This window comes from Opisthocomus hoazin, chromosome 20 (assembly GCF_030867145.1).
Source record: "Opisthocomus hoazin isolate bOpiHoa1 chromosome 20, bOpiHoa1.hap1, whole genome shotgun sequence".
NCBI lineage: Eukaryota > Metazoa > Chordata > Aves > Opisthocomiformes > Opisthocomidae > Opisthocomus > Opisthocomus hoazin.
Window position 1 is genome coordinate 17,408,496 of NC_134433.1, and position 25,660 is coordinate 17,434,155.

General features: G+C 43.0%; 1 protein-coding gene across 1 annotated transcript; it reads left to right on the plus strand.

Annotated features, from left to right (window-relative positions):
- The first annotated feature begins 392 nt into the window (after window positions 1-392).
- Window positions 393-25,062, plus strand: SLC13A5 (solute carrier family 13 member 5). The gene is made up of 14 exons (XM_075440175.1): window positions 393-497; window positions 5,397-5,504; window positions 8,096-8,224; window positions 9,101-9,237; window positions 9,672-9,886; window positions 11,872-12,043; window positions 13,180-13,302; window positions 13,842-14,054; window positions 14,829-14,950; window positions 15,233-15,351; window positions 16,604-16,765; window positions 17,984-18,121; window positions 18,873-18,997; window positions 24,549-25,062. The coding sequence occupies exons 2-14, from the start codon at window positions 5,400-5,402 to the stop codon at window positions 24,601-24,603; spliced, it is 1,815 nt and encodes a 604-aa protein (XP_075296290.1). The 5' UTR covers window positions 393-497; window positions 5,397-5,399; the 3' UTR covers window positions 24,604-25,062.
- The last annotated feature ends 598 nt before the right edge of the window (window positions 25,063-25,660 follow it).

Genomic DNA, 25,660 nt, shown 5'->3' on the forward strand with positions numbered 1-25,660 from the left:
AATTTTTTAATGTGATTTTCTTTTGGTTTTGTTTTTTTGTTTTTTCTTTTGCAGTCATTAGCCTGCACAGCATTTGAATGTGCTTTAGGGCTTCATGCAAACTATACAGGAAATACCAATTCTAGGTCAAGAAAGCCTGTTCAGCAGCACACACTGACTGAGAAAATCCCACTGACTCAAAATTCATAATGAGGGCTTTTATGTAGAAAGTTGTTGGGCACAGGGATTGTACTGAAAGGACTGTTCGTTCAGAGTCTCAAAAGCTTTTCTTGGAAAAATATCAGATGCACCACTGGGAACTTGGTTGAAAGATACTCCTAAAGCAACACAGTGGACTGACAGTGGCTGGAAAGTACTGATTGGAGGGAAAATGGGAAGTAATGAAGCAGTGACTGTAATAACTCTTTCCATTTAAATCCTGTGTAAACCCTCCAGTGCATAATATTATTGTATAAGATCTCTGCTAGGCATCTTTTTAAGTCAAGCGTCACACAGAGGTAAGTTCTGAGCTGGTTGTTTTTTAAATGTGACTTTCAAAATCCTAGGTAGAAGGCACTTCTTTTTCTGCTAAGTCCTAGCATGTCTCAGGGTCAGTTGTTTTCAGTTTTGTTTCTCAGTGTGAAGTATGATAGGTCTTACAGTCCTTGTTAATATAGTTTTGTTAAAGCTTTTGTACCTCTGGGTGTTGCATGGAGCCTGCAACATGAAAGAACTTTAAAAAGAACACGAGAAGAGTTTTTTGTTTTGAGAGGGCATAGCAGTTATCTAGGTCAAATGGACTGCTTTTAAACAGGCAAACTGTACTTGTGTGCTTGGACAGCATTTGAATTAGAGGCTGAAAATATCTATCTCTGTCATTAAATGAATCAACTCAACTACTACCTGTAAAGCCTTCTTGCCACAGACCACTCCTCTCCAACAATAACAGGAGTAACTGGGATGATTGGCTTGTAGTGAATATCAGAAAAGCAGCTTCTTGGGAATGACCTAAACCACACTAAAATCTTTATTTTCCACTTTTTCCACCTGGACTGATGACCCTGTAATTCCTACCTTCCAAGAGGACTTGATTTCTGATCCCTTTCTACTAACCCAAACAATGCAGGTCAGCCTTCGTTAACTAGTCTTCAGCAGTGTCCCACTTCTGAGTGGAACTCTTTACGGTGGTCCACATTACCGAATCTGGTATTGGAAGTACAAAAGGGAAGACTGCAAGACTCTGTGTGTGATTTGACAACGCTGTCAAGCTCCTCTATGAATTTGTTCTTGGAAGGTGCGGCTGTTCCTATCCCAGCTGTTACGGTTCCCAGCCGTAAGTGGGCCCAGTCTCTTGAACTGTCTCTGGTGCTCACTGAACACTGCATTGAACCTATTCAGCTCACTAACTCGGCAGAAAAATGTTCTTCTTTCTTTATCAAGTTAAACTCCAATGAGGCCCAGAGCCACCAGCTGAGAAACATCAACAAAGCCAGGGCAGGTCAGTGGCAGTAAATCAATGAGATGGGCTTGGCTCCGCCACTCCATCTACCCTTGGTTCTTGATATTCTTTAAGATATCTGTGTTTATTAGGGTAGCACAGCAGCAAATGGCAGCAGTGGTGTCTAGTAACCAGGGAAAGGGATTCAGGTACAAGAGACCTGATAAAGCTCGTGGTTCCACTTCATGTTACCACCCATGCCTAAGTCTCTTTGTAACACAAAGATTGGAGTTCCTTTGTAAACTGAATTGAAACTTACTACCAAGAAGACCAAAGCAGCATATTATTCAATGTTAGGGTGTCAAAATTTAGCCCAAAGGCTGCTACAGTCTCCCGCTTCTAAATGGTGTCTGCAACCAAAAGCTAATTTTACCTGTTGTCTTTCAAGCAGTAGTTAAAGACCATGAAAACGCACATCTCACATACATATTTGTAAATACTGCTCTGGTCCCTGCTACGTTCAGAGCAGTATTGACTGGAGGAAAGCATTCTTCTTTCCTGAAGCCCTGCAGTTAGTGAGTTAGTGCTCAATTAGCATGAGGTGAATTTCAGGCTGTGGGAGGTTTTTGTTTGAATGCTCTCTGTGAACCATCTAAAGCTCCTCCTGCTGGAGGTTTTGCAGGCATGATGGGCGCTCTGCAGCTTCCTTTTGCCTGGCTGTAAGACTAAACAACAAAGCAAGCAGCCAAAGCTTTGTCCGCCTTCTCCTTGGCACAGTGAAGAGGAAGCTCATGGGCAAATTATGTGAAAGAACTGCCATTCCTGTAGCACTCTTATATCCGGCCAGTGCCAAGCATATCCGAGTTGTAAGCATAGACTGAGGGAGATGGGGAACAGTTGGAAGACTTGCCAAATCGAACATGCTCCTCTGCTTCTCTCTGTTGGTGCACGCTGATCCCTTAGAGAGCAGTGCCCAGCCTTGGCCTGTCTTGTAAACTGCTCTCTTCCCCCATTTAATCCAGTCATGCTCTCCCCTTCCTGCACCTTGACTACACATTGCACAGCTTTTCCACCTCCTTATCTGAAAGGAGGCATCTTCTCTGTTGTCCTCACTGCGTGTTCTTCTTCCTGCCCATGTTGTTGCTGTTTGTGATGGTATGTGAATATGTGGTTCTAACACCTGGATTCAGTCAACTTCTTGGCAAGGGGGTAGCAAGGTCAGAATTTACCTTTCAAGATTACAGGTTCTGTTCAGTGCAGGAATTCGTTGTTGCTGTTGCTCCTTTGCAACAGCCAGCTGCTCTGCTTGGTTTTAGCTGAATTCCTAGCAGACATCCACAGGAACTGTAGTTGGCACTAATTTGATTTCTTCTCAGCAGAGTCAGCACAGACATTTTTCGTGAACAAGTATTTCACACGCACTCCAACAAATCATCCTGCCCTCCTCCTGAAGCAAACCTCTACAAAAGAAGCCTACTTTTTTTTTAAAAAAAAAAAAGGTAAATAAATAAAAATTGCTCATTTCCATGATCATGCTTTAGATTTTTCCCAGCTTTTGCTTTAGTCAAAGTGCTGGGAATGATCAGCCTTTAAAGTTAGGTTTCTAAACTCAGTTTACCAATCCTGGTCTTGATTTATGAAAAGATTACAGTTGCTTAGTTTGGGAACTGGGTCTCAGACAAAAACATGCTCAGATAAAGGAGCAAAATCTGGACTCAGTGTTGTTCCTAGATCTCCCTCTCCTTCTACTGGTATTGACCTGGCAGCTCCACTGGAAGAAATGGCAAGTGGGTATTCATCTCCAAGAGTCAGGTACTTAATGGTCTTGATTGACACCTCCTTGTTTACTTCCTTTGCTCTTTCATTTCTGCTCTGTAATCTCTTGGGAGGCCTGCACTGTCTTCTCATCCCTGTCCCAAGTCAGCTGTTCCTAAGAACCACGGGGAATACTGTGTTTCTCGTATCCCTCCCCTCCTCCTCCCAAAGGTAAGCTCTTCTGCTTGACAGTTGCTGTATGAACAGCAGAAGAGCATACTCCACTATCTTTCAATCTGATTTCCTGTTAATCAGATGCTTGTTCTTTTCTGTGAATCCTTTTTTTGTTTTATTTCATACCATAGAGTGTACTTTGCATAGCATACTGAAGGCAAGTTTGCAATAATTCTGCACAATAAGGAAATATTTATTCCCTTCTCTGTATTTGACTTCAGAGGACACTGAGGCATGAACTGGCTAACTGAATTGCCCACAGGAGTCCCTGATCTCATTCTCAAGTACAGCAAGCAAGTCTCCTTTCACAGGATTAGTCCATCTCAAGGTATCAACACATGTTTATGGCCTTTACTTCTCTTATCTGCACTGCATCTCATTTAAACAAGAAGACAGCAAATCATATTTGCACTGGTCTATTAGAGTGACCCTTAGTACAACTCCTTTAGAGTTAACTCTTTGCATTTTCTTATTTAAGCGCTTGTAGTCCTTTTTTTTGTTGACTAGGGACCATTTTTTCATTGGAGACTGGCCACAGGAATGCAAGTTTTGGCTGATTCCCCACTTTCTGCTAGGCTTTGCACTGGTGTGAAGTTTCCTCTGTGTTGGTAAATTACCCAGAGGGACTGCTGCTAAAGGTTTGAAGATTTGGAATCTGTCCAGATCCGGTTGGCTACTGTTTTCCTTAGCAGACATTCACTACTTTTACAAACAGAACAGTAACATTGGAGTGTCTTATTTTGAACTTCTGTCACTCAAGTTCCTCTGGTTGCCAGAGGACAAATAGTGCAAGCTGTAGTCAGAGCTCCCTCATTACTTGCTGTGGAATCTGAAATTCTTTATTTCTGTAACTGCTTGGTAAGACTGCAGGATCAAATTGTCAAGATATGATTTATGCTGCCTTCAGTTTCAGGTGGCTGTTGCCATCCCAGAAGCAGAACATAAAATACCAACAAACTATTTGTCTTCACTGTAGTATCCAGTCGTTCCTTTCTGCCATCTTGTTGGTGCTTGCCACCCTTTCAGTAGTGCCATCACTTCTGACACTGATTCTGTGGCTACACTGTAGACCAAATCACTGAAATGAAGACATTAAAAATAACCTTGCAAGTTAACCTTTCTGGGTTATTTTTAACCCAGATCTCAGACACATGATCCCTCACAAAATAATAGGCAGTGAAACACAGCCATGCATGCCTGCACAGACCTTTGTTTTGGGGAGACCCCCACTGTGGTTTTAACTCTCTGTTTCCCTGAAGTGCCTCAGTCCTTCCTCACCACTGTGTACATGAGTGAGAGATGAGCCTCCCTTTGCATCATCAGCACCTCCTGGAAGCCCAGCACCTGAGGGAAGCTGTGGGCCAGCACTTTGGTCTCTGGATATCAGGTGCACGATGACAATCTGTGCTCACTGGCAACCTTCTGTCAGCACTACGAGCGGGGAGATTTCTTCTTCAACCCTTCTCACGGCCGGTGTGACAGCCTGACACGCAGCCGTGGAGCAGCCTCCTTGTCCGTGGAGGGTCGCAGAAGCACGAGCACAGAGGCGGACACGGGGAACCGGGGCGCGCCCCGCGCTCTGTCTTGGCGCCCACACGGTGGAGCGGGCCGGCGGGCCTGACTCGGGCTGGAGCGGGCTGAGGAGATCTCCCAGCGCCCGAGCTGCCGGCCGGCCCCGGGAGCCCGGCGGGGCCGTCGCAGGCCGGGTGTGGGGCAGGGGCGCGGGGCGGGCGCCGCAGCGGCGGCTCCCCGGCGGCGCGCTCGCTCCCGGCCCGCGCCCGCACCGCTACCCGGCGGCCCGGCCCCCGCCGGGGCGGGAGCGAGCCCGGCGTCCCGTCGGGGCGGGCGCGGGCGGGCCCGGTGTCCCGCCAGGGCGCGGGCGGGTCGTGTCGCCCCCCGCCATGTCCCTCCCGCCGCGGCCCCGCCGCCCCGTACTTAAGGCGGCGGCGGGCGCTGCTGCGGCTCGCGCCCTGACGGTGTATCCCCACAGGAGATGGCCCCGACGTGTTTGCGGCCCCTGCTGAGGTACCGGTCCTTCGCCATCCTCTTCCTCACGCCGCTGCTGCTGCTGCCGCTGCCGGTCGCTGTGCCGACGCGGGTAAGTGCCTGCGGGGCCCCGGCAGGGAACAGAGGCCCACCCCCCGTCCGGCCCCTGCCGCCCCACGGGAGCCCACCCCAGCCCCCCGGCCTGGGCCCCGCTGCCCGAGAGCCCCCGTCCTGGCCGGCCCGCCCGCCGGCCCCGCGCCGCAGCATCCCCCGGCCCGCGGGGCCGCAGCGCCCGCGCCCGCGCCCGCTCCCGGCCGAGCTGCGAGCTGCGCTCCCCAGCGATCTGCGGGCACCGGTGCTGGGCGGCTGAGGATCTGCGCTCGTCCTCAGGGCGGTGCCGCTGCCAGGACCTGCGGCTCCCACAGACCCAGCCCATCCGATGCGAGTCTTCTGAGGCCGAAGATGCTGACGGGCACAACCGGCCCGCACGTCTAGAGTTGTGTCTTGTGTTGCCTGGTGGTGGTGGCAGTGGACTGAACGACAGGGCTTCCAGGTTCTCTGGCTCACTCTGCTCCTGAGGCCCCGAGGTGCTTCCAGGAGTGATGCTGAGCGGCACTCGTCGTCAGCGGTGCCGTCAGAAGCCGAGCACTTTGTGTACTGCAGCGATCATAACAGGGTTTTGCATGCAGTATCCTCCAGTTCACATCCATCTTACTCCAGTGGCGGCGATGGCACAACTCCTTCGCTTTCAGTGGAGTTATACCAGCATAAAATTGGAATAACCCAGTGAAGTTTGGCCTTTAATGTATTTCAGCCTTCTTGGCAAATGTGAAATCTCAGTTCACAGTATTTTAGCCTACTAGGGCTTTAAAGTACATTCTGATGCTAAAACCAGTCTTTCTTCTGAGTGACCTGTATTGCTCAGTGTATTTTTGAGTATAGGAAAATGTTGTGCATATTTATAAACAAAACTGCTAGCCCTTCTGTTTTGCCTGTCTAAGTGATCTCAGCCCTGCCTTTCAGTTGAATGCTGGTGCCTTATAGAAAGAGGAATTCTTGACTGTTAGGCGCTACTTAGGTCAATACCAGGAAAGATAATTTCCCTAAAAAAGTAAATATGTCTTCAATTTTCCGGTATTTGTAGGAATATTGTGTCATCAGTCTAATCTGGGAAATTACAGTATTTCACAATGGGAGAGTAACATTTCTGTCAGTGAGAGCTTTTTCAGCTCTCAGTGAGAAGGCGATGTGTGAGAAGATCACTGTGTTTCTTGTCAACTGTCCAGAGACACCAAAGAAACATTCTGACCATTCACATAAATCACAGGTAGATACAGGTATATATTTAATTCCAGATGTTTGGTTGTTTGAATTGGCTGTCGTTGTTGGGGTTAACTTGTAAGCGTGGTTGTATTTTCGAACTTCACATAAATTATTTACTCTCCACTCTACAAAACCAGTGTTTCTTCTGTATTGTGAATTTTATTCACTTAGAGTTGTTTATCTGTCTTGCATACTGGCAACATATTAACCACAGTCAGTTCTAGCACTTAGTTACTGTGGTACAGCATAAATTGTATCATTAGCTCACCTCATATTTATTAAGGGAAGAGACTTAAATAGGCTCTGTCTGATATCTTTTAGTCTTTGAAGAAATTTTTTTTTTCAAAACTTGTGCTGCAATTAATCTCCTGGAAGTTTGAAGGAAAAACATTCAAGTTACTTACAAAGGCTGTTCTGGTTTTAAGCTTCTCTATAAAATGAAGGAAAACACACCCCTATTTATAAATATCACCTTACGGTAAGTTTTAAATGTCACTGTAACACCATTTATTTTTGCAATAAAGTCTCATTTGTTGTATTAGAATAAAATCCTGTAAACACATACTCTAAATATGAGCAAATTCTGAACTACAGAACACTCACTTAAGCTTTAAAACACTGTTTACTGTTGGCTAATGAATGCTTGCTTCTCCTAACAATTTTGAAAGGAGAAACCAAGGAAGGCTAGGTTACAGAAATACCTGATCAGCAGTATAAAAAGACATGTTACAGCATTTCTAATCTAGGGAATCCCCTTAGCAGGTAAGCACAGTATGATTTGGGAAGTAACTAAATACCTGTAATGTGCTCAGTCACCAAAGAAAAAAGGTAAAAGAGTTTTACTTTAAGAGTTACTTTTATAAGTTAAGAACTTTTACATTATTTAGGTATATATTTTCTGGGCTCAGGTGTGTTACTGGGCACACGTCGAAGACTTGTGAATTTCAGGCAAGCTAATCATCCACACAGGGAAATTTGGCCATCCATTTAAAAATAATTAACTCAAAATAGAAATGCCCAAATCTACAAACACTATTAAAAATTCTTGGCTCCTAGATATGAAATCTGCTTAGCTCAACTGATGAGAGGTAATTGCACACTGCAAACTGTGTACTTACCTAGTTGTGGAAGGTTTGTTTTTCTCACACCCTACATTTTGTGGGGGTGCATTAGAACAAACACTGTGGTCAAAAAGATGTAAGTGACTTCAGAACAAGGTTTAAAAGTACAAGTTTAAATCCTGATGCTTCAGCTACCTATTTCAGCTATTATTAAGCTACAGACAATGGAGTGTTTGGGCTCCCTGTAAGAGCTACCAATGTGTTTCTTATCTCTAAGAATGGTTTTCTATGCTTAAATGTGTCTTCCATTATGTTGCAGGAGGCCAAATGTGCGTATATCATCATCATCATGGCAGCATACTGGTGCACTGAAGTGATCCCACTGGCTGTTACCTCCCTCATGCCTGTGGTATTTTTCCCGCTGCTTGGAGTTCAGAGCTCTAAGTCGGTAAGGTGCAGTTCTTGCTCAATCCAGATCTGCTATAGGGATATGCATTGCTCTGATCCTCCATCAATATTCAGCAGTCTGATAGGAAAGTGTTGCGGCTTTGTGGTGCTATTTCTGAACATGTGCTCAAGCAGTGTTCAGCCTTCCTGTATGGAAAGATGCTGAACTAAATATGCGTTTGCCCAAAATGTTAAGGGTGTGGAGCCTGAGGTGGTAGAGGGGAAGGTCTGTTCCTGGGCGTGGATCTTGCTGGAGAGCATCACACTAGTGCCAGCAGCTTGTGTGTTCATAACCCATCCCATGAAAGGTCAGTGCTGACATATCCTCTGGGAGATCTCAAAATGCATGGACAAATTTCTTCTGACAGGGTAGACAGCATGATGCCAGCAAGTACCCTGTGTGCCCTCCAAAGCTCATTCTGGCTCTTTGCGCTAGTGCTTTAGTCCAAGGGAGAGAGGCTGTATTTGTGTACTGTAGCCCAGCTTCACTGCTGGCCAACAAGCTGCAAAGGGCCAGGTGTGGTTACTAACGGTGCTGAGAAATCTGTTTTGGAGCTTGGCATTTCTAGTACTCACACAATACTTTGAGCCTCTAACAATGTTTTAGGAAACTGCTGACATTTTGGACTTTATTAATGCCTGATAATCCAAAAAGAAGATTTGTGATGCACAAAACTGCCCCTGCACTAGATGGTTCAGCACTTAAATGGGATCAAGGGTTCAGGAAACTGGAGGTAGCCCTGAGGCTGCAACTGCTCCTTCTGCCAGTGTTGGGCCTGGTGCAGTAAAAGGCTTTGAGAAGATGAAAGGCAACACATGCTAGTGAAGCTAGTGAGAGGCAACATTTGGGCCCTGACCTACCTTCTCTGTTTTTCAGGTGTGCTTGCAGTACCTAAATGACACAAACATGCTTTTCGTTGGAGGGCTGATTGTTGCAATTTCTGTTGAACACTGGAATCTTCACAAAAGGATTGCACTGATGGTCCTGCTGATTCTTGGGGTGAAACCTGCACTGTAAGAGTGTTACATTCCTTCTTCCTTGCTTGTGTCTTTTTAGCAGAGGTGTAGGGATGGTGTTTAACAGTCAGCAGAGAAGGGAACCTTCAAGAACCTCTTTAGCTGCACTTGTACAGAGTTTCTAGAGGTGAAGTCTGGCAGCAGGAACATTTTACTTGTCCTTTAGCCAAAAACAGCATCTGGATCTTGCTGTTGTGGGCAAAATGTTGACAGACTTAATCATGCACAGACTAAGGAGCTAAATGGCTTTCTGGCATTCCTTCAGTGAAGGTGGCAGAGCTGTCCTAGAAGGGAATCTGCCCCTGCTTTGTATTACTGGACGCCACACACATCCCTGCCTGGGCTCTGCTGCCTGAATTGCAGTGACTACAAAGCCTAGCAGCATCTGTTTTCTTTCCTCCTTTCTCCTCTGTCTGTTTCTCTTCTTTCAGCCTCATGCTGGGATTTATGGTAGTCACCGCCTTTCTGTCCATGTGGATAAGTAACACAGCCACCACTGCTATGATGGTTCCTATTGTCCAAGCTGTCCTGGATCAAATGGACAACACAGAGTATGATGTGACCATGATGGAACAAGCAGCCGGGCAAACAAATACAGTGATTGAGCTGGAGGAAAAGAATGCATCAGATCCCACTTCAGTGCATGGTAAGGGCCTACTCAGCAGTGAGTTCATTCTACTGCACTTGCTATACTCAGAGCTCCCTGACTAGAAGGAGTTCTCTATACCTTTTTGAAGGAAAGAGGATGGTAACCTGACTGATAATCCCTAAATGTAAGACATTCAGGTTTTACGAAATGGCTTCCAATTTTAGTGGCTGCCGTTTTGTTATGCCTAGTGCTAAATCCCATGCAGGTTGTTATGTTATTTCCTTCAAGATGGGGTCATCCTCCTCTAGTTTTCCTAGAATTAACTGCCTGCTCAGAGAAGTGAAAAGTGTATCCTGTGGGAAATATCGTCCAACCCCCCAGCATCCCACTTTCTAAATCTTGTGGTTATCAGTGAGGATTCAGCTTCTAAGCCATGTAGGAATGTTTGAAAAATTTTGTGCAAACACAACCTATTTTTGGTTCTGGGGTAATAAATAGCTCTTTTTTTTGCCAGATTGTATGTGGAAGTGGGGAGAAGAAAGAGGCATACTTTAAAAGCTGTGTGGAAAAGCGGAGCTGGTGTCATTTGACTCACAGTAGACAAACTACTGTTTGAAACACTTTAAAGTGTGATCTTATCCTGATGCTTGACTCCACAAGGTCCTTCTGTCAACGCTGTGGTTCTGCAGTAGATTTCACTTGACTTGAACCATGTACACAAACTCAGTCCCTCTGATTTCACTGCTCTACTGTGCTGTTACAGAGGGCTATATTATTAAATACCATTGAAGATCAGATCTGTGGTGCCTTTCTCTTTCAGAGAATGAAAGATTGTCTTGGGGATTTTCATGGAGATGTGATTTCACTGAATTAGCAACTTGATCTGCCACGATTCCCTGTGTGAATGTGTGTAAGAATGAGTGCAAATGGTGGTAGTGCATACTGTGTCCCATACTTCAAGCCTTCTGCCTGGGACACACCATGCCCATTTTCTGGCTTACATGTCCATGGAAGGCACAGTGTAGAAGAAGGGTGCTTATGTGTGCCAGAGATTGCTCTGTCATGAGATTGACTCATAACTGCGATATTTGTTTGAACCTTGGAGGCATCGTTTAGATACAACTGTGATCTCTGCTTTTTGGTTGCTTCCTTTCTTACCTCACTTGCTAAGGGAGAATGCACTATGACTGTGCAAAACTCAGACACCGTGTTTATCTAAGATATGTAAGCCTGCAAGAACGCCACTTGGTCACAGAGTGCTCTGTAAGGTTGCTCATTTCTACCTTCCAAAAAGTTGTATTAAAGATAAGTTTTCATATTTGCAAATGCTCTTTTTAACGTTGATTCTTGACTCCCAAAACCACACTTCCGCTCTGAGACCAGTAATAATAATTTTGCTGTTTTTTTGTCCACTTAGAAGGACTTCACTTTGCTGACTAATCTATTTTAACATACAGTGAAGGTAATAAATGTGTGCAAAAAATACCTTTTGGTATTATTGAGTGGGTTGTAATTGCCATAAATTCGTTGTCCTGCTCCATTAGTCCAGTTAGACTTCAAGGTTAGACTGTTAACCTCAGAGAACAATGGACACAGCAGCGAAATTTCACAGTTGATGTAAACTGACAGAACATATCAATCTTAACAGTTATGCCAGGCAAGAATTTGGTTTTGGGTGGGTTTTTTCTGCCCATATTCTCAGCTGTTAAAGCTAGTTGGGTTCTTACCATGGTATTGGAATGGTTCTAGTGACTACAGTATCTGGCTGGTGGTAAGGCTCTGTGTGAAACAGGAGATTACTGCTGAGAAACTGTGGCACCAATGTGGACAATGGCTTTCTTGGATCATGTAGACCTGGATTGTCAACCTCTCTCTTCAGCTCCTCATGGACATGAGTCCAAAGTGTTTAGGAACGTATCTGTGGGTTTTTTTAATTAAAATAAATGACATACACAAACTGGAAACACTGAGCCTGCAGACCCTGTCTTGAACTCTCTGCCTCCCTAACTTCACCTGAGGCAAGTCATGTTCTTTGTGTCTAGTCATCAGCAATGGACAAGTCCCTGATGACCCCAGATCTTCTGAAGAAAAGAAAATGAGGAAGCGTATACGTAAGGGAATGACGCTCTGTGTATGCTATGCTGCCAGCATTGGAGGAACTGCAACACTCACTGGAACAGGACCAAACATGGTATTGAAAGGCCAGATGAATCAGTAAGTCATTCTTGCTGTTTCTTTTACTTATACTGTCTTACTGTTTCTGTGACCAACTGATTAGTCTTAGATGACAGTTTCAGTTGCAAACTATAAGCAATAACCAGTCCATTAACTGAGAGAGAGAAAGGTGTATAAAGTGATGGGCCTCATTTTTCTGCTTCAGCCTTTTTTAGGCAGCTATGTGCTGCTATTATAGGTCTCCTGAGAGACTTGGAAATACGTTCTGGTAATCAGCAGGCAGACAGTTGATCCTGAGATACTGGTGGTTCTGCTTCCTTTTTCAACTGAAATGCAGAGGAACTGCAGTGAAGAGCATCAGAAAAATGCATGATTAACCCTTCTCATAAGCACACTGAGGAGAGCAAAAAATAGCTTAGCCTCTCCTATAATATTATTCCTCCATGCTGTAGCTGTGTAAACTCTACAGATACTTTTGTAAAAGAAAGGATTTATCCACAAAATACTTTTTGCTAAACTGAGTTTGGAAATTGATTTAAATACAACCTAATTGACAGTGGAAATTTTGCAGACTCCACAACAGTCCCTCAACATTGCTTGCTTATGTTGGCAGTACTTAAACCTCAGCTGCCACACTACCCATTGGTTTTGACACCTAGCTGGAAATTTGCTGTTGATATCTTTCCTCCAGTGAACGCAGAGAAGAACAAAAGTTGCTGTTCTTAAGACACTGGTTTCATTCTTTTAAGCCAACTAGCAACTTCATCTTCTATTGAAGTGAGCAGAAGTGCAGCTACTAATTTCAAGAAAGACAATTCTTGCTCTCTTATTAGAATGAACAGGGAGGAAGAAAGAATGCCCTGTCTTGGGATAAATAAGCAGGCATATTGGAAGTGAAAGGTATCTAGCCTGTGTGGGAGATCTTTCAGCAGCGCTTACATGAGCTCCTATATGCATTGAAGTAAAATACAGGGAAAACTGAGGATCATTTAGGTTCTGCTCTGAAATCCAGGCTGCCTTCCTATTGACTGCAGTTAGGCAATGGCTGTTGCCTATGATTCCTTGTAATGGTTGTCCTAGATTTACATGTATAATTGTCACTAGTGCATATTAAAGGGAGAGCAGATGATTACTAAAAGTTTTGACATTCTTACAGAAAGCATTTTTCTTTTCAGGCTATACCCCCAAAATAATGATGTTGTGAATTTTGCTTCCTGGTTTGGGTTTGCATTCCCAAACATGATGTTGATGTTAGTACTAGCTTGGCTTTGGCTACAGTGCTCCTTCATGGGACTCAAGTGAGTATCTAACTGCGTGGTACTGTGTAAACCTCTCAGCTAGTGCAGATCACCTCACTGAGAAATCTGGATAAAACAAATGCATTGACAAGTTACTTATTTTGTAGCAGAGAGCAGTTTCATTTCACAGCAACTTTTGGGGTCTTTAAATCTTTTGTGTTCATGGGAGTTGCACTACGACAAAAGCTTTATACATTCTTAATGTTCAGACAGAATTGCCTTTTTATTTTTCAATTTCACATTTGAGAACTTCAGCCCTAGGAGAGCTAGCGTATCTGTTTTGCTACCCTTGATTCAAAACTGAGGTTTTCATCCCAGGTTGCTCCAAACTGGACAGAAACTTACACCTGTTCATAGATCCCATTCTTCTATGAGAACTGGTGTGTCTGCATTAAATACTTTGGCACTGTTGTCTTTTCTTTGTCCTGGCCTCTTCTGTAGTCTGTGTCTGTCCCCAGGAGTGACAGCTTCAGAGTGGCAAGCATGCTAAATCCCTCTTGTGTGTTAATACGGTATATTCTTCTCCCTTTTTCTTAAAGCTTTAAAAAAAGCTGGGGCTGTGGGACAGAGAGAACTGCTAAAGAAAAAGCTGCATACAACGTGCTGAAGGCAGAAATGAAGAAATTAGGCCCTATATCCTATGCTGAATTCAATGTCCTCCTAATGTTTGTTTTGCTGGTTCTATTGTGGTTTTTCAGACACCCAGGCTTTGTAAAAGGCTGGGCCACCAGGCTCTTCCCAGGAGGAGAAAAGTAAGTTTTTAGAGTTTTTTTTCACACTGTACTCTCTTGGTTGTGAATCAGATTCCCTTGCTCTTACATTCCACTTTAAGTGCAGGGTCATTCATTCCAACTTTATCTGAATTCATTTGTTTGCTGGGCTTGATCCTGTCACTTGTGCATGAGATCACCAATTGATCTATTGTTTGACAGTTTGTACTGCAATGAAGGCTGGAGACTGGGACATGGAGCAAGCCGAGCCTCCTAAAGGAAGAGAAAATTCTGTCCTGCTGGTCTCAGTCACACTGATGTGCATGTTAGTATTTTGTTTCTATGAGGTCCAGTCAGTTGCGGTGTTATTTCAATATTTGGTAATACTGCCTCTAAACAATAGCTTAGAACTCACTGGGAAATTGATTTGGTGCTTTGAATGATTTCTTCGCGTGATGTCTGCGGCAGATTAAGAACATGAAATGCACAATGGAACTATCATTCAGACCATTTCTTTACACATCTGTCATTGAGATACGAGTGTTGAATCTCTTCACAGAGAAGGAACCCTGCTCCCAGGAGCCATTGTCATCTGTGACTCTGGTTATTAATGTGTATTATAGCTAGTTTCTTTTATTATGGTGTTTGTGTCATGGCAGGTCTGAGAGACCTCAGTCATGATCTAATGAGCTGTTTTGCTAATGTACGAGCCCCAAACAGGATGACAAAGAGCAGTGACTGCAATGCCGGAAGGTAGCTGTCTTCTAGGAGAAAGATCTCTATTTTCTAAGCGATATTCTCTTTTTTTTCTTTTAGGTATATCACTGATTCTGCTCCTGCTGTGCTTATTGCCCTGCTGCTGTTTATCCTTCCTGCTAATAAACCCAAATTCATAGGCTGGAATCCAAGTATGTCTGACCCTGAACAGGCTGAAGAAGGTATTTAAAAGAGGAATTGTAACATTGTGAAACAGCCAGCTCCAGCTAACATGGCAGAAACACGTACTGGATTTGCATGCAGTTCTTCAGGGTAGCTCACCTCCCGCACTTCTTGGGCAGGGCTGGAGCACAGTCCCTGCTCCTGCGTACTACCCTTAACCTGCGCAGGTTTTCCAGTAATATGCATCTGCCTGTTGGGTCTTTCCCTAGTATCTTATAGAACAGGAGACAAAATGTCTTCACTCTCCTAAAACATATTCTGCTTTTCATTTCTTACTTCAGATATAAAAAAGCCATTTTTATCAGCCCCGCTGCTAGACTGGAATGTGGTTCAGAGGAAGATGCCCTGGAGCATTGTGCTGCTGCTGGGAGGAGGTTTTGCTTTGGCTGATGCAAGCGCAGTATGTCCTGACATCTGTTTTTCTCTGACTCAAAGGCGAACTTCCCTGGTTTGTTATCTAGTCCTGTATTACTGGGCATGCACCCAAAGCCAAACCCAGTAGAGATGTTCAGATCTGGAGGCAGATCTAAATTAGCAGAAACTGGGAGGAGAGGTGAATGTTTGTGCCTCTTTTTCAGGAATTTGTGTGCTCTGACCAAGTTTCTTCAATTTATCTTACTTCTTGGAGGCTGCAGAATAGTTTGGGATCTTCACTGGCTGGATGGACCAGAAAAGCAGCCTTTGTTATTAATGTTATCATCCCAATCCCAGCCCTGGCTAGAAAAATGGAAGTATAGAGAACACTTGTAAGATTTTCAGAACCGTTTACAATTTGTTTAAAGGATATATGTCTTGAGATTTAAACCAAACCACTACTGAAGTGGTCAAGAAGAAAATCGTTGTGGGTAGACATCCTCCATAATTGTGTACAGCGGGGTTTCTTGAGCTTCTTGTCAGTGGCTGTGGCCAGGAAGTATGCTGCATTCTGTAAGACCATGGTTTGATCCTATGTTCATAAACTCACAGAAAAGGCAGCTGAATTCCCAAAACAGGAAAGAATCTTGAGGTGAACTGTATTGTTTCCTTCATCACTGCTAAGATGCATCTAAATCAAAGCAAGCCTTAGCCATCAACAGTGCCATGCATTGAGGAAATTCATATTCAGATCTAAGTTTTGTGGCTAGGTAGTTTTAAACCATGGGGCAAATTAAAGCTCTATGGCCTTACATTCATCTACATACAACATACATACATTATTAAAGCTCCAGAGCATTAGAAGGCATCAAGTCAAAGGTTTTGTAACCTGAGTCAATCACTGCCTACATACATACAACAGAGCATTCATACCGCATCAGTATCTTCAGAAACCTTAGAAAAACATGCCAGGAAACTTCTGAGTGACACATTAAGTATTTGCAATAGTCTTATCAATAATTGTTTCTGTTTAGCAAAAAAACATAACTTTGTAACCAAAGTGTGAGCAAGTATTTGAGTTCCAGAAAAATAAGGAAAGTGGGACTCCGTATTATGTCTAGTTGGCAAGGAATTTCTTTTAGTGTTTGTGATAGATCATTGTATTTTCCCATGTGGTGTTCATATAATTCAGGAGTCATTTCGCATTATTTGGTAGGAACGTTACATATAACATGAGTTCCCTGTTCATGAGCTAGGGGTTCAAAGCCTTACTCCAAAACACTCTCTCTTCTTGTCAGAACTCTGGGCTCTCAGCTTGGCTGGGTCATCAAATGACTCCACTAGGATCTATCCCACCATGGGCCATTGCAACAGTGCTTTCGCTTATTATAGCTGTCTTCACTGAATGCACCAGTAATGTCGCCACAGCCACCCTCTTCCTACCTGTCTTTTCATCCATGGTAAGATTACTTCCATCCTGTTATGTTATCAACTGGGAGATCAGAGTTAAACTGACAGTCTCTAGTGGCAAAGCAATATCATATTTATTGTCTTGAAAGTTGCTCCAATGTTAATCTGAAAGCCAGTAATGAAGCAGTCTATCTGACAGTATACCATACCAGTGATTTTAGCTGGGATTCACCACTATGTTTATAGCATCATATGTAGATGTAAAGTGGGAATGCAAACTTTCTCCAGTCTGCCCTACCTATATGCCTGAACCCTGAGAACCAACTCTTTGGGGCAGGAGGTAATTCAGGATGCCTATCCCATGGCACTGTCACTGAAGAGCAAGCCATTTCAAGCCTTCTGTAAGATGTGTCCCTTGGCCCTGGAGAAAGTGAAGTGAGAGCCACTCTTTTAATGCAGATCAACAAACACCGGTTACTTCTGGTCATTTTGTATTTGAACCACCAACTCGGAACTGGAAAAACACGCACATAAAAACCCAAATCAAAACAAAATCCAGCACTTTCGGTTCATCCTTTTGAATGGTTCCTTCATCTTCATGGTTTTATGCTAGAATACAGAAAGTGGTAGGCCTGGTTATTAGAAATGTGCCATTTTCCATGGGAAGCCAGAATGATTTTAAAACTTTCAGAGGAAAACCTGAAAAGTTTTGCTGCCTTTTCTGAGCAGAATTGAAATTGTAGAATAAAGGAAAAAAAATAGATTACTTTTTTCTTTAATTTGGCAAGTACAACTGCTTTATTCTAGATCATTTCGTCAAAGTAAAATTATGTCAATCAAGGTGCTGAGCTATTAGTGACTCAAATTGGCAATTAAGTTCTGAGTCCCACAGAGTTTATGTGATGTCTAAGAGTGTTACTCCACATGCTAGTAATTATAATCCCATCCCTGCATTACCTTGGCAAAAGCGTGGTGCGAGGGCAAAGAAAAGATCATTGGATAAATTTGACCAGAACTCCAAATTATACCACAGAGCAAAACAAACAACAAGAAAGATTCAAGCATTGTTTTTAAGTATCGTGGGACAGGAAATGAGAGCAAAGTTATCTTTAAGCTCATGTGGATTTCAGAATAAAATTCTTGTAAATTACTCTGATGCTTTAATACCAGGAAATGAAATGAGCCTGTGTCTCAATGGCTTGGGAAATGTTCTCTATGCTTTTCTTTTGGAACACCTCCAGTGTGAAATTCTCTCCATTTTATTGCAGGCTGCATCTGTCAAGATCCATCCTTTGTATGTTATGCTGCCTGGTACTCTCAGTGCTTCCTTTGCCTTCATGCTACCTGTTGCAACACCGCCAAATGCAATAGTGTTTTCCTATGGCCACATCCGTGTTCTGGATATGGTAAGATGATAATTGCGTGATCTCTTATCTGAAGCTCTCCATTGCCTTTATCATGAAATATGGTGAGAGTTTAATTTTCTTAGCCAAGTATTTCTGAAGTATCAGGAAGCTCTTATGAGCTGTAACTATCACCCTATGCCCCTCTCTTATGCGGTGTTAATTTGCAATAAATATTTGCATCTCTGAAGTAACAGTGCCTTTGTCACAGGCTTTGCAGACATACGGCCCAGCCCAATTGAAATTAAAAACTGACAGATCATAAGTCTCTTAAATACTGAAGGGTTAAAATGCAGCCAGTGCTTTCCAGTCTTCTGGGGCTTTGGTGAGTGTAGCTGAAGCCTTGTTTCCACAGGAGCTGAAAGCAGAAGGTAACAATCAGTTACCCTAAGCTCCGCCCCTCTGATTGCCTGCCAGATCACAGTGCCAGGTTCTGTGCCGAACACCCAAACATTATTGGTTTTCTAACTGGAGACTTCAAGGGGGCAGAAGCTGTTCTTTAACTAATAAGAGCAACTTACTGTACATGCCTTAAAGCTGCTAGACTAGTTTTATAGCAAAGTGTTCCAAGGCTTTGCACAGTGTGTTCCTTGGCATCTCCACCTAAGCAGCTACATAGGGCAGTGGATACAGTGGCTATTTCTGTGATTTATTTGACCATGTGTCTTTCTGGTGTGCGTACAAATAGGCCTTGCTGCAATTTGCTGTGCTGGTGTTTGGTTATCATTGTTGATCTGGGCTTTTGTCCTAACAGGTTAGATCTGGAATAGTGATGAACATCATTGGAGTCTTCTGTGTCACACTGGCCATCAACACATGGGGAAGACCTATGTTTGAGCTGGACACATTCCCAACCTGGGCAAACAGCACAACTAACCAGTGAGCAGTGAAGATTTCATGTGTTAAACAAGGAAAGGACCCTTAGTACTAGTCCCTGTTGCCTGAAGCCCTCTATAGAGTCTCATCACCACTTCAGATTGAGTGTCAGGTGTTTGCTACCTTCCGGGAGTCAAACATCAGTTCAAGCATGAACCAACTCAAATTTATTCCAGTCATGCAGGAGCCAAAAGTGCTGTTTAATTACACAACCCTAAGGATCATGTGCCTGGATCATAAGTATGATCAAGTAATCCATTGTACCTCAAATCAAGGTCTAGGTTAAGAATTTATCGAACTTTAAATAAAGAGAGGGCAGGCTGTTGTATCAAATTGTTTGAACTATTGTATCACTGGTATATACTTGTAAATCATTAGCATTGATCACTGCACTCAGGCAGGGGCTGGAAATTTGTAGAATCATAGAATGGTTTGGATTGGAAGAGAAGTTAAAGATCATCTAGTTGCAACCCCTCTGCCATGGGCAGGGACACCTTCCACTAGACCAGGTTGCTCAAACTCAGTAACTATTACTTATATCCACAAGTCAGCAGCTATACAGAGAAATCCTTATTGTCACTTGTCTAGTGAAAGAAGGGGTGTGCTGTGTTGTGTTTGCTATGTTTATGTTATGTTATGTCATGTCATGTTATATTTTGTTTTAGTAGGGCCTCAGCCATGTGGTGGAATCCTTCTAGGCCAACATCCAGCACATTTTCCATTGCCTTGTTTTCACTCCCAAATCTCACTGCATTTAGACACCTTTATTGAGGGTTGATATAACACAATTCCATGCTGGTCATGATTCAGCTGATGTCCTGAGCAATAAGTTAAGGCAAGCTTTGTGTTTCTTGCGCGGTGGCACTGGCAGGGCCAGGACCCTTTCCCTCTCTCAGCCACAGCATGTGGTTTCACATGCCAGCCAGTGTTTTGTTAGCATCAGCCTGGAAATGACTGGTGGCCTACAGGACTTCACACCTACTGTGAAAGTTCCTGGATTAGCCCCTGATGTGCCTTGTTAATTAACTCTGGAATTCTGGAGTGGAGACAAGGCATGAGAAAGGCTCTAACTGAAGGCCTTGTGAAAATTTAGGGGGCCAGATATTAGAACTTGTGGTGGCTGACAGCAATGGGAGTTGTCTTGTGTACTTCAGAATTCAGGTCCTGTGAGAAAAGTGTCTTGTGGCACCTGTTTATGTCATTTCTGAAGGAGAACTCTACAGAAAGATTTGTGTTGGGCTAGGTGCATTTTGTCAGTGGTACGTGGATGCTTTTTGTTCAGCCCTGGAGATGAAGTTGGGTGGGAGGTAAGGCAGCATGTTACAGTTGAGGGATGTGTGGGCATGGCCTGAGTTCTGCTCCCAGGGTTGCTGTGCAGCCTCATGCAAGTCAGTTCACCTCTTTTTGCCTCAGTTTCCCCTCCTGAAGAAGATATCATGATACCTATCTACCTCACAAGGGTGTTGTGAGGACACAAGGTTCAAATTCTGCACCCATGGTGATTCCCTGCCTCATGATAAGGAGTGCCAGGTAGAATTTATAGAATCACAGAATTCTGGCCAGAAGATCTGGCCTCTAGCAAAGTATTGCATGTAGGATATTTAACAGTTTTGTTATTAACATGAATGTTCTTTATAGAACTGGAAAAATATTCACATTTTTGTCTTTAAAAATGAGGAAAGTATTTATCAAATGACCAGGTGCTTTTTTGAGCAGAAAACTGCTTCAAGAATGATTTGATTTTCATGCCTTTATCTTCTGTGCTCTTTCAAGGTGCTGAGCACCATGAACTCTCTACTGACTGCTGTTTCTGAGTGCCTCCAACAGCACCCAGCTGGCTGCATGTGGTGCAGCCTCATATTTCTTGCATGGAATGGTGGAACGTAGATAAACACTGTTCCACTTGCAGAGTCTATCTAAGGAAGAGGGCAGTTCTAGTACCACGAAGTGGTTTGGTCACAGACATTTGTCACCACCTGAAACTTGTCACAATGTTTGAAAAAATTGACACCAGGAACAGTTAAGCACCTTCTGTGCTTTGGCAGTCACCACTTAATGCTGGTTTGCATATTTAGGTATTTAAGTGCATTTGAGAAAAGAACTTTTTCTGCCTTCTGATGGACTTCACAGTATGAGGGCGTTTCACCACTGCCAGGTACTTTGTAGTGCCTGATCTTCGCTGTTAGAAGTAACACACAGTGGAGTTTGCACAGGTGGGGAACACTGAACTTGCCTGTCTCAATTCATGGAGATAAAAACTCCTCTAAAACCAGTTTCAGCTAAAAGCCATAGGACAGACACTCCCTGTCCCATTTGCAGAAAGACATGTTGTGAAAGTTTCTTGCAGGGGAGAAAGTGCCCTCATCTAGTAAAGAGCTTCCCTCTTCTGCTGTGCAAGTAGAAAACAAATGTTATTTTCACCAATCGTCACACAGGGTGATTCATTGACAGGACTGCCGGACCAGGAGGAATGTACATACAGGGTAATAAAGAATGCTGGTTTTATTGTAACTGTGTTGTATTTGATGTGTCACCTCTCTGTCCTGGTAATAGCAAATGTTACTTTCTGAGACACTTTTATGACATCCTGTGATTGGTTTATATTTAATTTAAATGGGTGAGTTGCAGAATTAGAGCCTGGCAAATAAAAACTTACTACAACTGTCTCCTCTCTGGCATGGATTGTCTTCTGTGTAACACAGTGGACCACTTGTTTCTACATTAATTTCCACTGTAGCATGGTATCGCTCCAGTAAGATCCAGGAGGGCACACACCATTGAGAATCACTGCAAAGCAGAGCTTTGGATACCGCTTTAAGTACCTTCAGATCTCCATATCAATGGTTCCTCCTCTTTCCTCAGCTAAGTGATAACTCAAGTTTCCATATTTGAAAATGCTCAGGTGGAACCACATCAGGTCGCGTACCCTACAAGCTGCCTCGTTCATTTCAGAGTAAAGATTGTAAGAATCTAAGAAACACACCTGGTTTTAAGAATTAGTCTTGTACAAACTCTCCAGTATCACAGGCAAAACCAGGCTTTTCTTCAGCATCAACCATGCATGTCGTCCTGTTTCAGTGCCCTAAGTAAATATATGTGTTGTTTACACTTGGCAATGCAAGGACAATTGGTGTGTAACTGGAGCTAGGCTACATCCCCTTCCAGCACTGCAGGATACGTATCATGGTGGATACTCGTCTTGCATGGCACTTGTTTTTCTTCTCATCAAAGAGTTTTTGTTATAGGTGCAAAAGTTGAGATGGTCCTAAGGCAGTGGCATAAAGGAATCCCTTTGTCCCCAACTTCAAAACGTGCATCAGTAGAGCCAACAGAGAACATGGGAGGATGTTCCATGTGGACTTGTCAGTTTGGGTTACTGAGCCACCCTGAACTAGCAAACAGTTCCTGTTCTATCACATGTAGGCAGAGTGTGATTCCTAGTGGTTAGTGGGTATGTCAACTGTCCAGCTGGCGTAACAGCAGGCAGGGCTGCCTATAAGGAGCTAAATTAAAGCTTTCCTACTTTCTGTTCAGTCCCTATAGAATATCCTTGGCTTTTCCTTTCTTCTCTCAGAATGCAAAGTTGCTAATAGCATTTTGGCAGATGTTGAATGTCTCAAACTGGCAGAATCATGATATGGGCTGCTGTTATACGGGGTTTGTTCCTGCTAGTTCACGTATCTGTGTGCAGACTTACTCTGACAAAGTACTGGCTCTTTGGGAATGGTTACATATATCTGAATGAGTTTATGAATGACCAAACTACAGGAAAACATACCAAGGGAGGACAAAGGTATTTCCTGCCTGTGTGTTGAACATCTAGATCTATGGAACGGAGAAGAAAAACCTTTCAGCATTCTCTACATGATCTAGAAGTCACCAAGCTGAAAAAAGCACCCAGACAGAAATAGACTCAAGCTTAATGTGGATGAAAACGTCATCCCCTTTTCTTTTAAGTGAGAGTATGTTCTTCTTTGGCCTACTGTAGAGATCTGTCTGAGCCCTAAGTCTGAAGTAAGGCTATGTTACGCAGGTCATCTCTTTGGTCGGTGTCATCTGCTGAATTCAGAGTGGTGGGTGGTTCATTCTGGCTGAGTTCTGATCTCACTTGAACTCAAGTCTTTGGTTTATTCAGACTGTGTTTTCCAGCTCAGGTGCGTTATCACTTGAAGAGCAATAACCTGGTTGTAGCCAAAAACCATTTGCTAACAATGTGTTGAAATTGGACAGCTGTTGAAAATCAGCCCAGAAAAAAATATAGGTCACTGAATCAGCCCTAGCCAAATTCCAGCAGCAATTCCTTAACGCAAAAGCACCTTTTCCTTTTTAGTAATGATATATTGTATACATTTATACATACTTCACATCTTTTTTTTCCTAAATGTCTGTGTTATACATAGAAAGAAGTGGATAGTAATGAATCCTGAACACTTGGTTCAAGTGACTGATAGTTCTCACAATGTTTTCCCAGTGTGGGTGAATAAACCTGTGACTTCAGCACAGTGCTTAGCCTGGTTGTGTCACTGTGAGGTCTCCAACACGTTTGTGCATTGCAGCACAATCCCAGCGGCCCATTTATGGACACTTGCTAGTCTTGGCATTTGTCTGCATGGTTCAATGGCAGGATGCTGGTTTTCCTCCAACTGGAAGAACCATCCCAGTGGCAGCTCTTCTGCATCAGATCAGGCCTTCACTCATGTATCTTTGCTGGTCCCTTTGTGAAGAGTCTGTGATATAAAGAGGACTCTGCGATGCGCTGCAGACTGCATCTGTTTTGCAAGATGTGACTGAAGATGTTCCTGTCCTTGAGCAGAGCACTTGAATCTCTCTGGGCCTGATGATCTTACACAGTTGTCAACTCCACAGAATTATTTGCAGAATACCACAGCTTGACAGCACCAATTGCAACTGGTGAATATTAACAACAAAACCAGCATGAGGAATAACAATCTTGTTATCCAAAGCCTAAAAAAAGTTTCTGAGGAAACTTAGTTTCATAGCATGGTTTCATTTAAATAACCATGATAGAAAAGGGGAGAAATTTGTCAAAAATTGGTATTGTAGAGGAGGGGGCTAGTTTTACTGCTTTAATCATTACTAAGACTCATTCTTTACTAAGATTTTGATTCTAACATTTCCTGTATAACTGTCGCTATCCAGTTAGAGTTGTTAGGGATAGATTTAATACCTCCTCTGGTCTTACTTTATATCCTGCAAGACTTTTCACCTGCAAAACTGGCAGAAGGCTTTTCCATGCACATTCGTCTGGACAGCAATTAAAATCCAGCTTCTACTATCAACAGAACACTCAAGGAAGAAAAAAGAAAGTTCCTAGAAGGTTGATAAGCATTTTTTGAAGATTTGTATCTAGATAGTAGTTACCTAACAATTGCTTAGAGATTTTCTGGACTCAGCATTTGACACCATTGTATTTCAGCTAATAGACAACAACATGAAATGACCCTTTACTATACAGTTTCTGAGAGTTTCTTTTTGTTTGTTTGTGCCCATAACTGTTTTGTTTTAATGGTCAACCATCCCTTTTATTTTTCAGACAGAAGTCTATTGAAGTCCTGATGTCCAGGAGCTCTTCAGCAGGGTTGCACTGACTCCACCCAGCTGACCATCATTGTGTTTGGCCTGCTAAGGCCAAATGCTTTTCTAATGCCAGCAAGTTCTGTATGTGCTAGGCTTTGCTTATACATTTATATGTATACGTATGTGTTATATACGTATTGTACACATATATATAAAGTGGGAGGGAGTTGTTCTGTTTCATGTGACACTAGATTGCTTAAGTGTATAAATCAGTCTGAGAAACTGTGTGAAAAGACTTGTGAAAGTATACATATTAAAGAGAGACAGTGTGAGCACAAAGCAGGAAGCCAGAAACTGGATTATTAAGGCTTTTTTTGGACTCTACTCAAACTTCAAGCAAGTTGCTTAATTTTTCTGTTTCAGTCTCTAATGTATTTCATGCTTATCAACTTGTAAAACTAGTCAGAAATATCTCCTGCTAATTCATGCATGAAGACAAATATTAAATGATTTGCCTAACTAATGAATAAACTATGTTGCTAAAGTCTGTGAGTTCAATCAAATTGTATGAAATTTGGTGTGATTCTTGAAGTTCTACTGCTTTGAGTCATGTAGGAATCCCGACTTTTCTTGGAAGCAATAAGTAAGTCTTAAGCTGTGACAGTATGAGAGGAAAGTCCATCAGCCCTAAAGCCTCAAAAACCGGGAGATAAGCAATAGGAACTCTCTGTTTCAGTTTTGAATTACTTAGTTTTAAATACAGACTTGCAATTTGGAGGGCTTGGCTTGCCATGTTATACAGCAATTTGCAGTGCAAAGCACTACTGAGTCCATGCTGACAGAATGTGGCATTTCTTGTCTTTTATGTCTATTGTTCCCTGCTTTTTCCCTTCTTGTTAAATCCCTATGCCATTTGTTGTACTTGCATATGAATATAAGCCTAAAATGTAAAACTATATATATTTCAACAGACAGTTCCTTTATCTTTTTTGTGGTAGATTTCTCCCAAATGCTTTGTTATTTAATCTGCGGTTTAGCACTCCAGTGGATCAACTGTGAACTTGATATGTTGAAAATAATATACTTATTTATCCTGTGCTTTTGCATTGCCAGTTAATACCTGTAGCT

Coding starts and splice junctions, on each gene's coding strand:
- SLC13A5 (XM_075440175.1), top strand. CDS start 5,400: ATGGCCCCGACGTGTTTGCGGCCCCTGCTGAGGTACCGGTCCTTCGCC. Junction 12,044..13,179: donor TTGAAAGGCCAGATGAATCA/GTAAGTCATTCT, acceptor TTTTCTTTTCAG/GCTATACCCCCAAAATAATG. Junction 13,303..13,841: donor TGCTCCTTCATGGGACTCAA/GTGAGTATCTAA, acceptor TTTTTCTTAAAG/CTTTAAAAAAAGCTGGGGCT.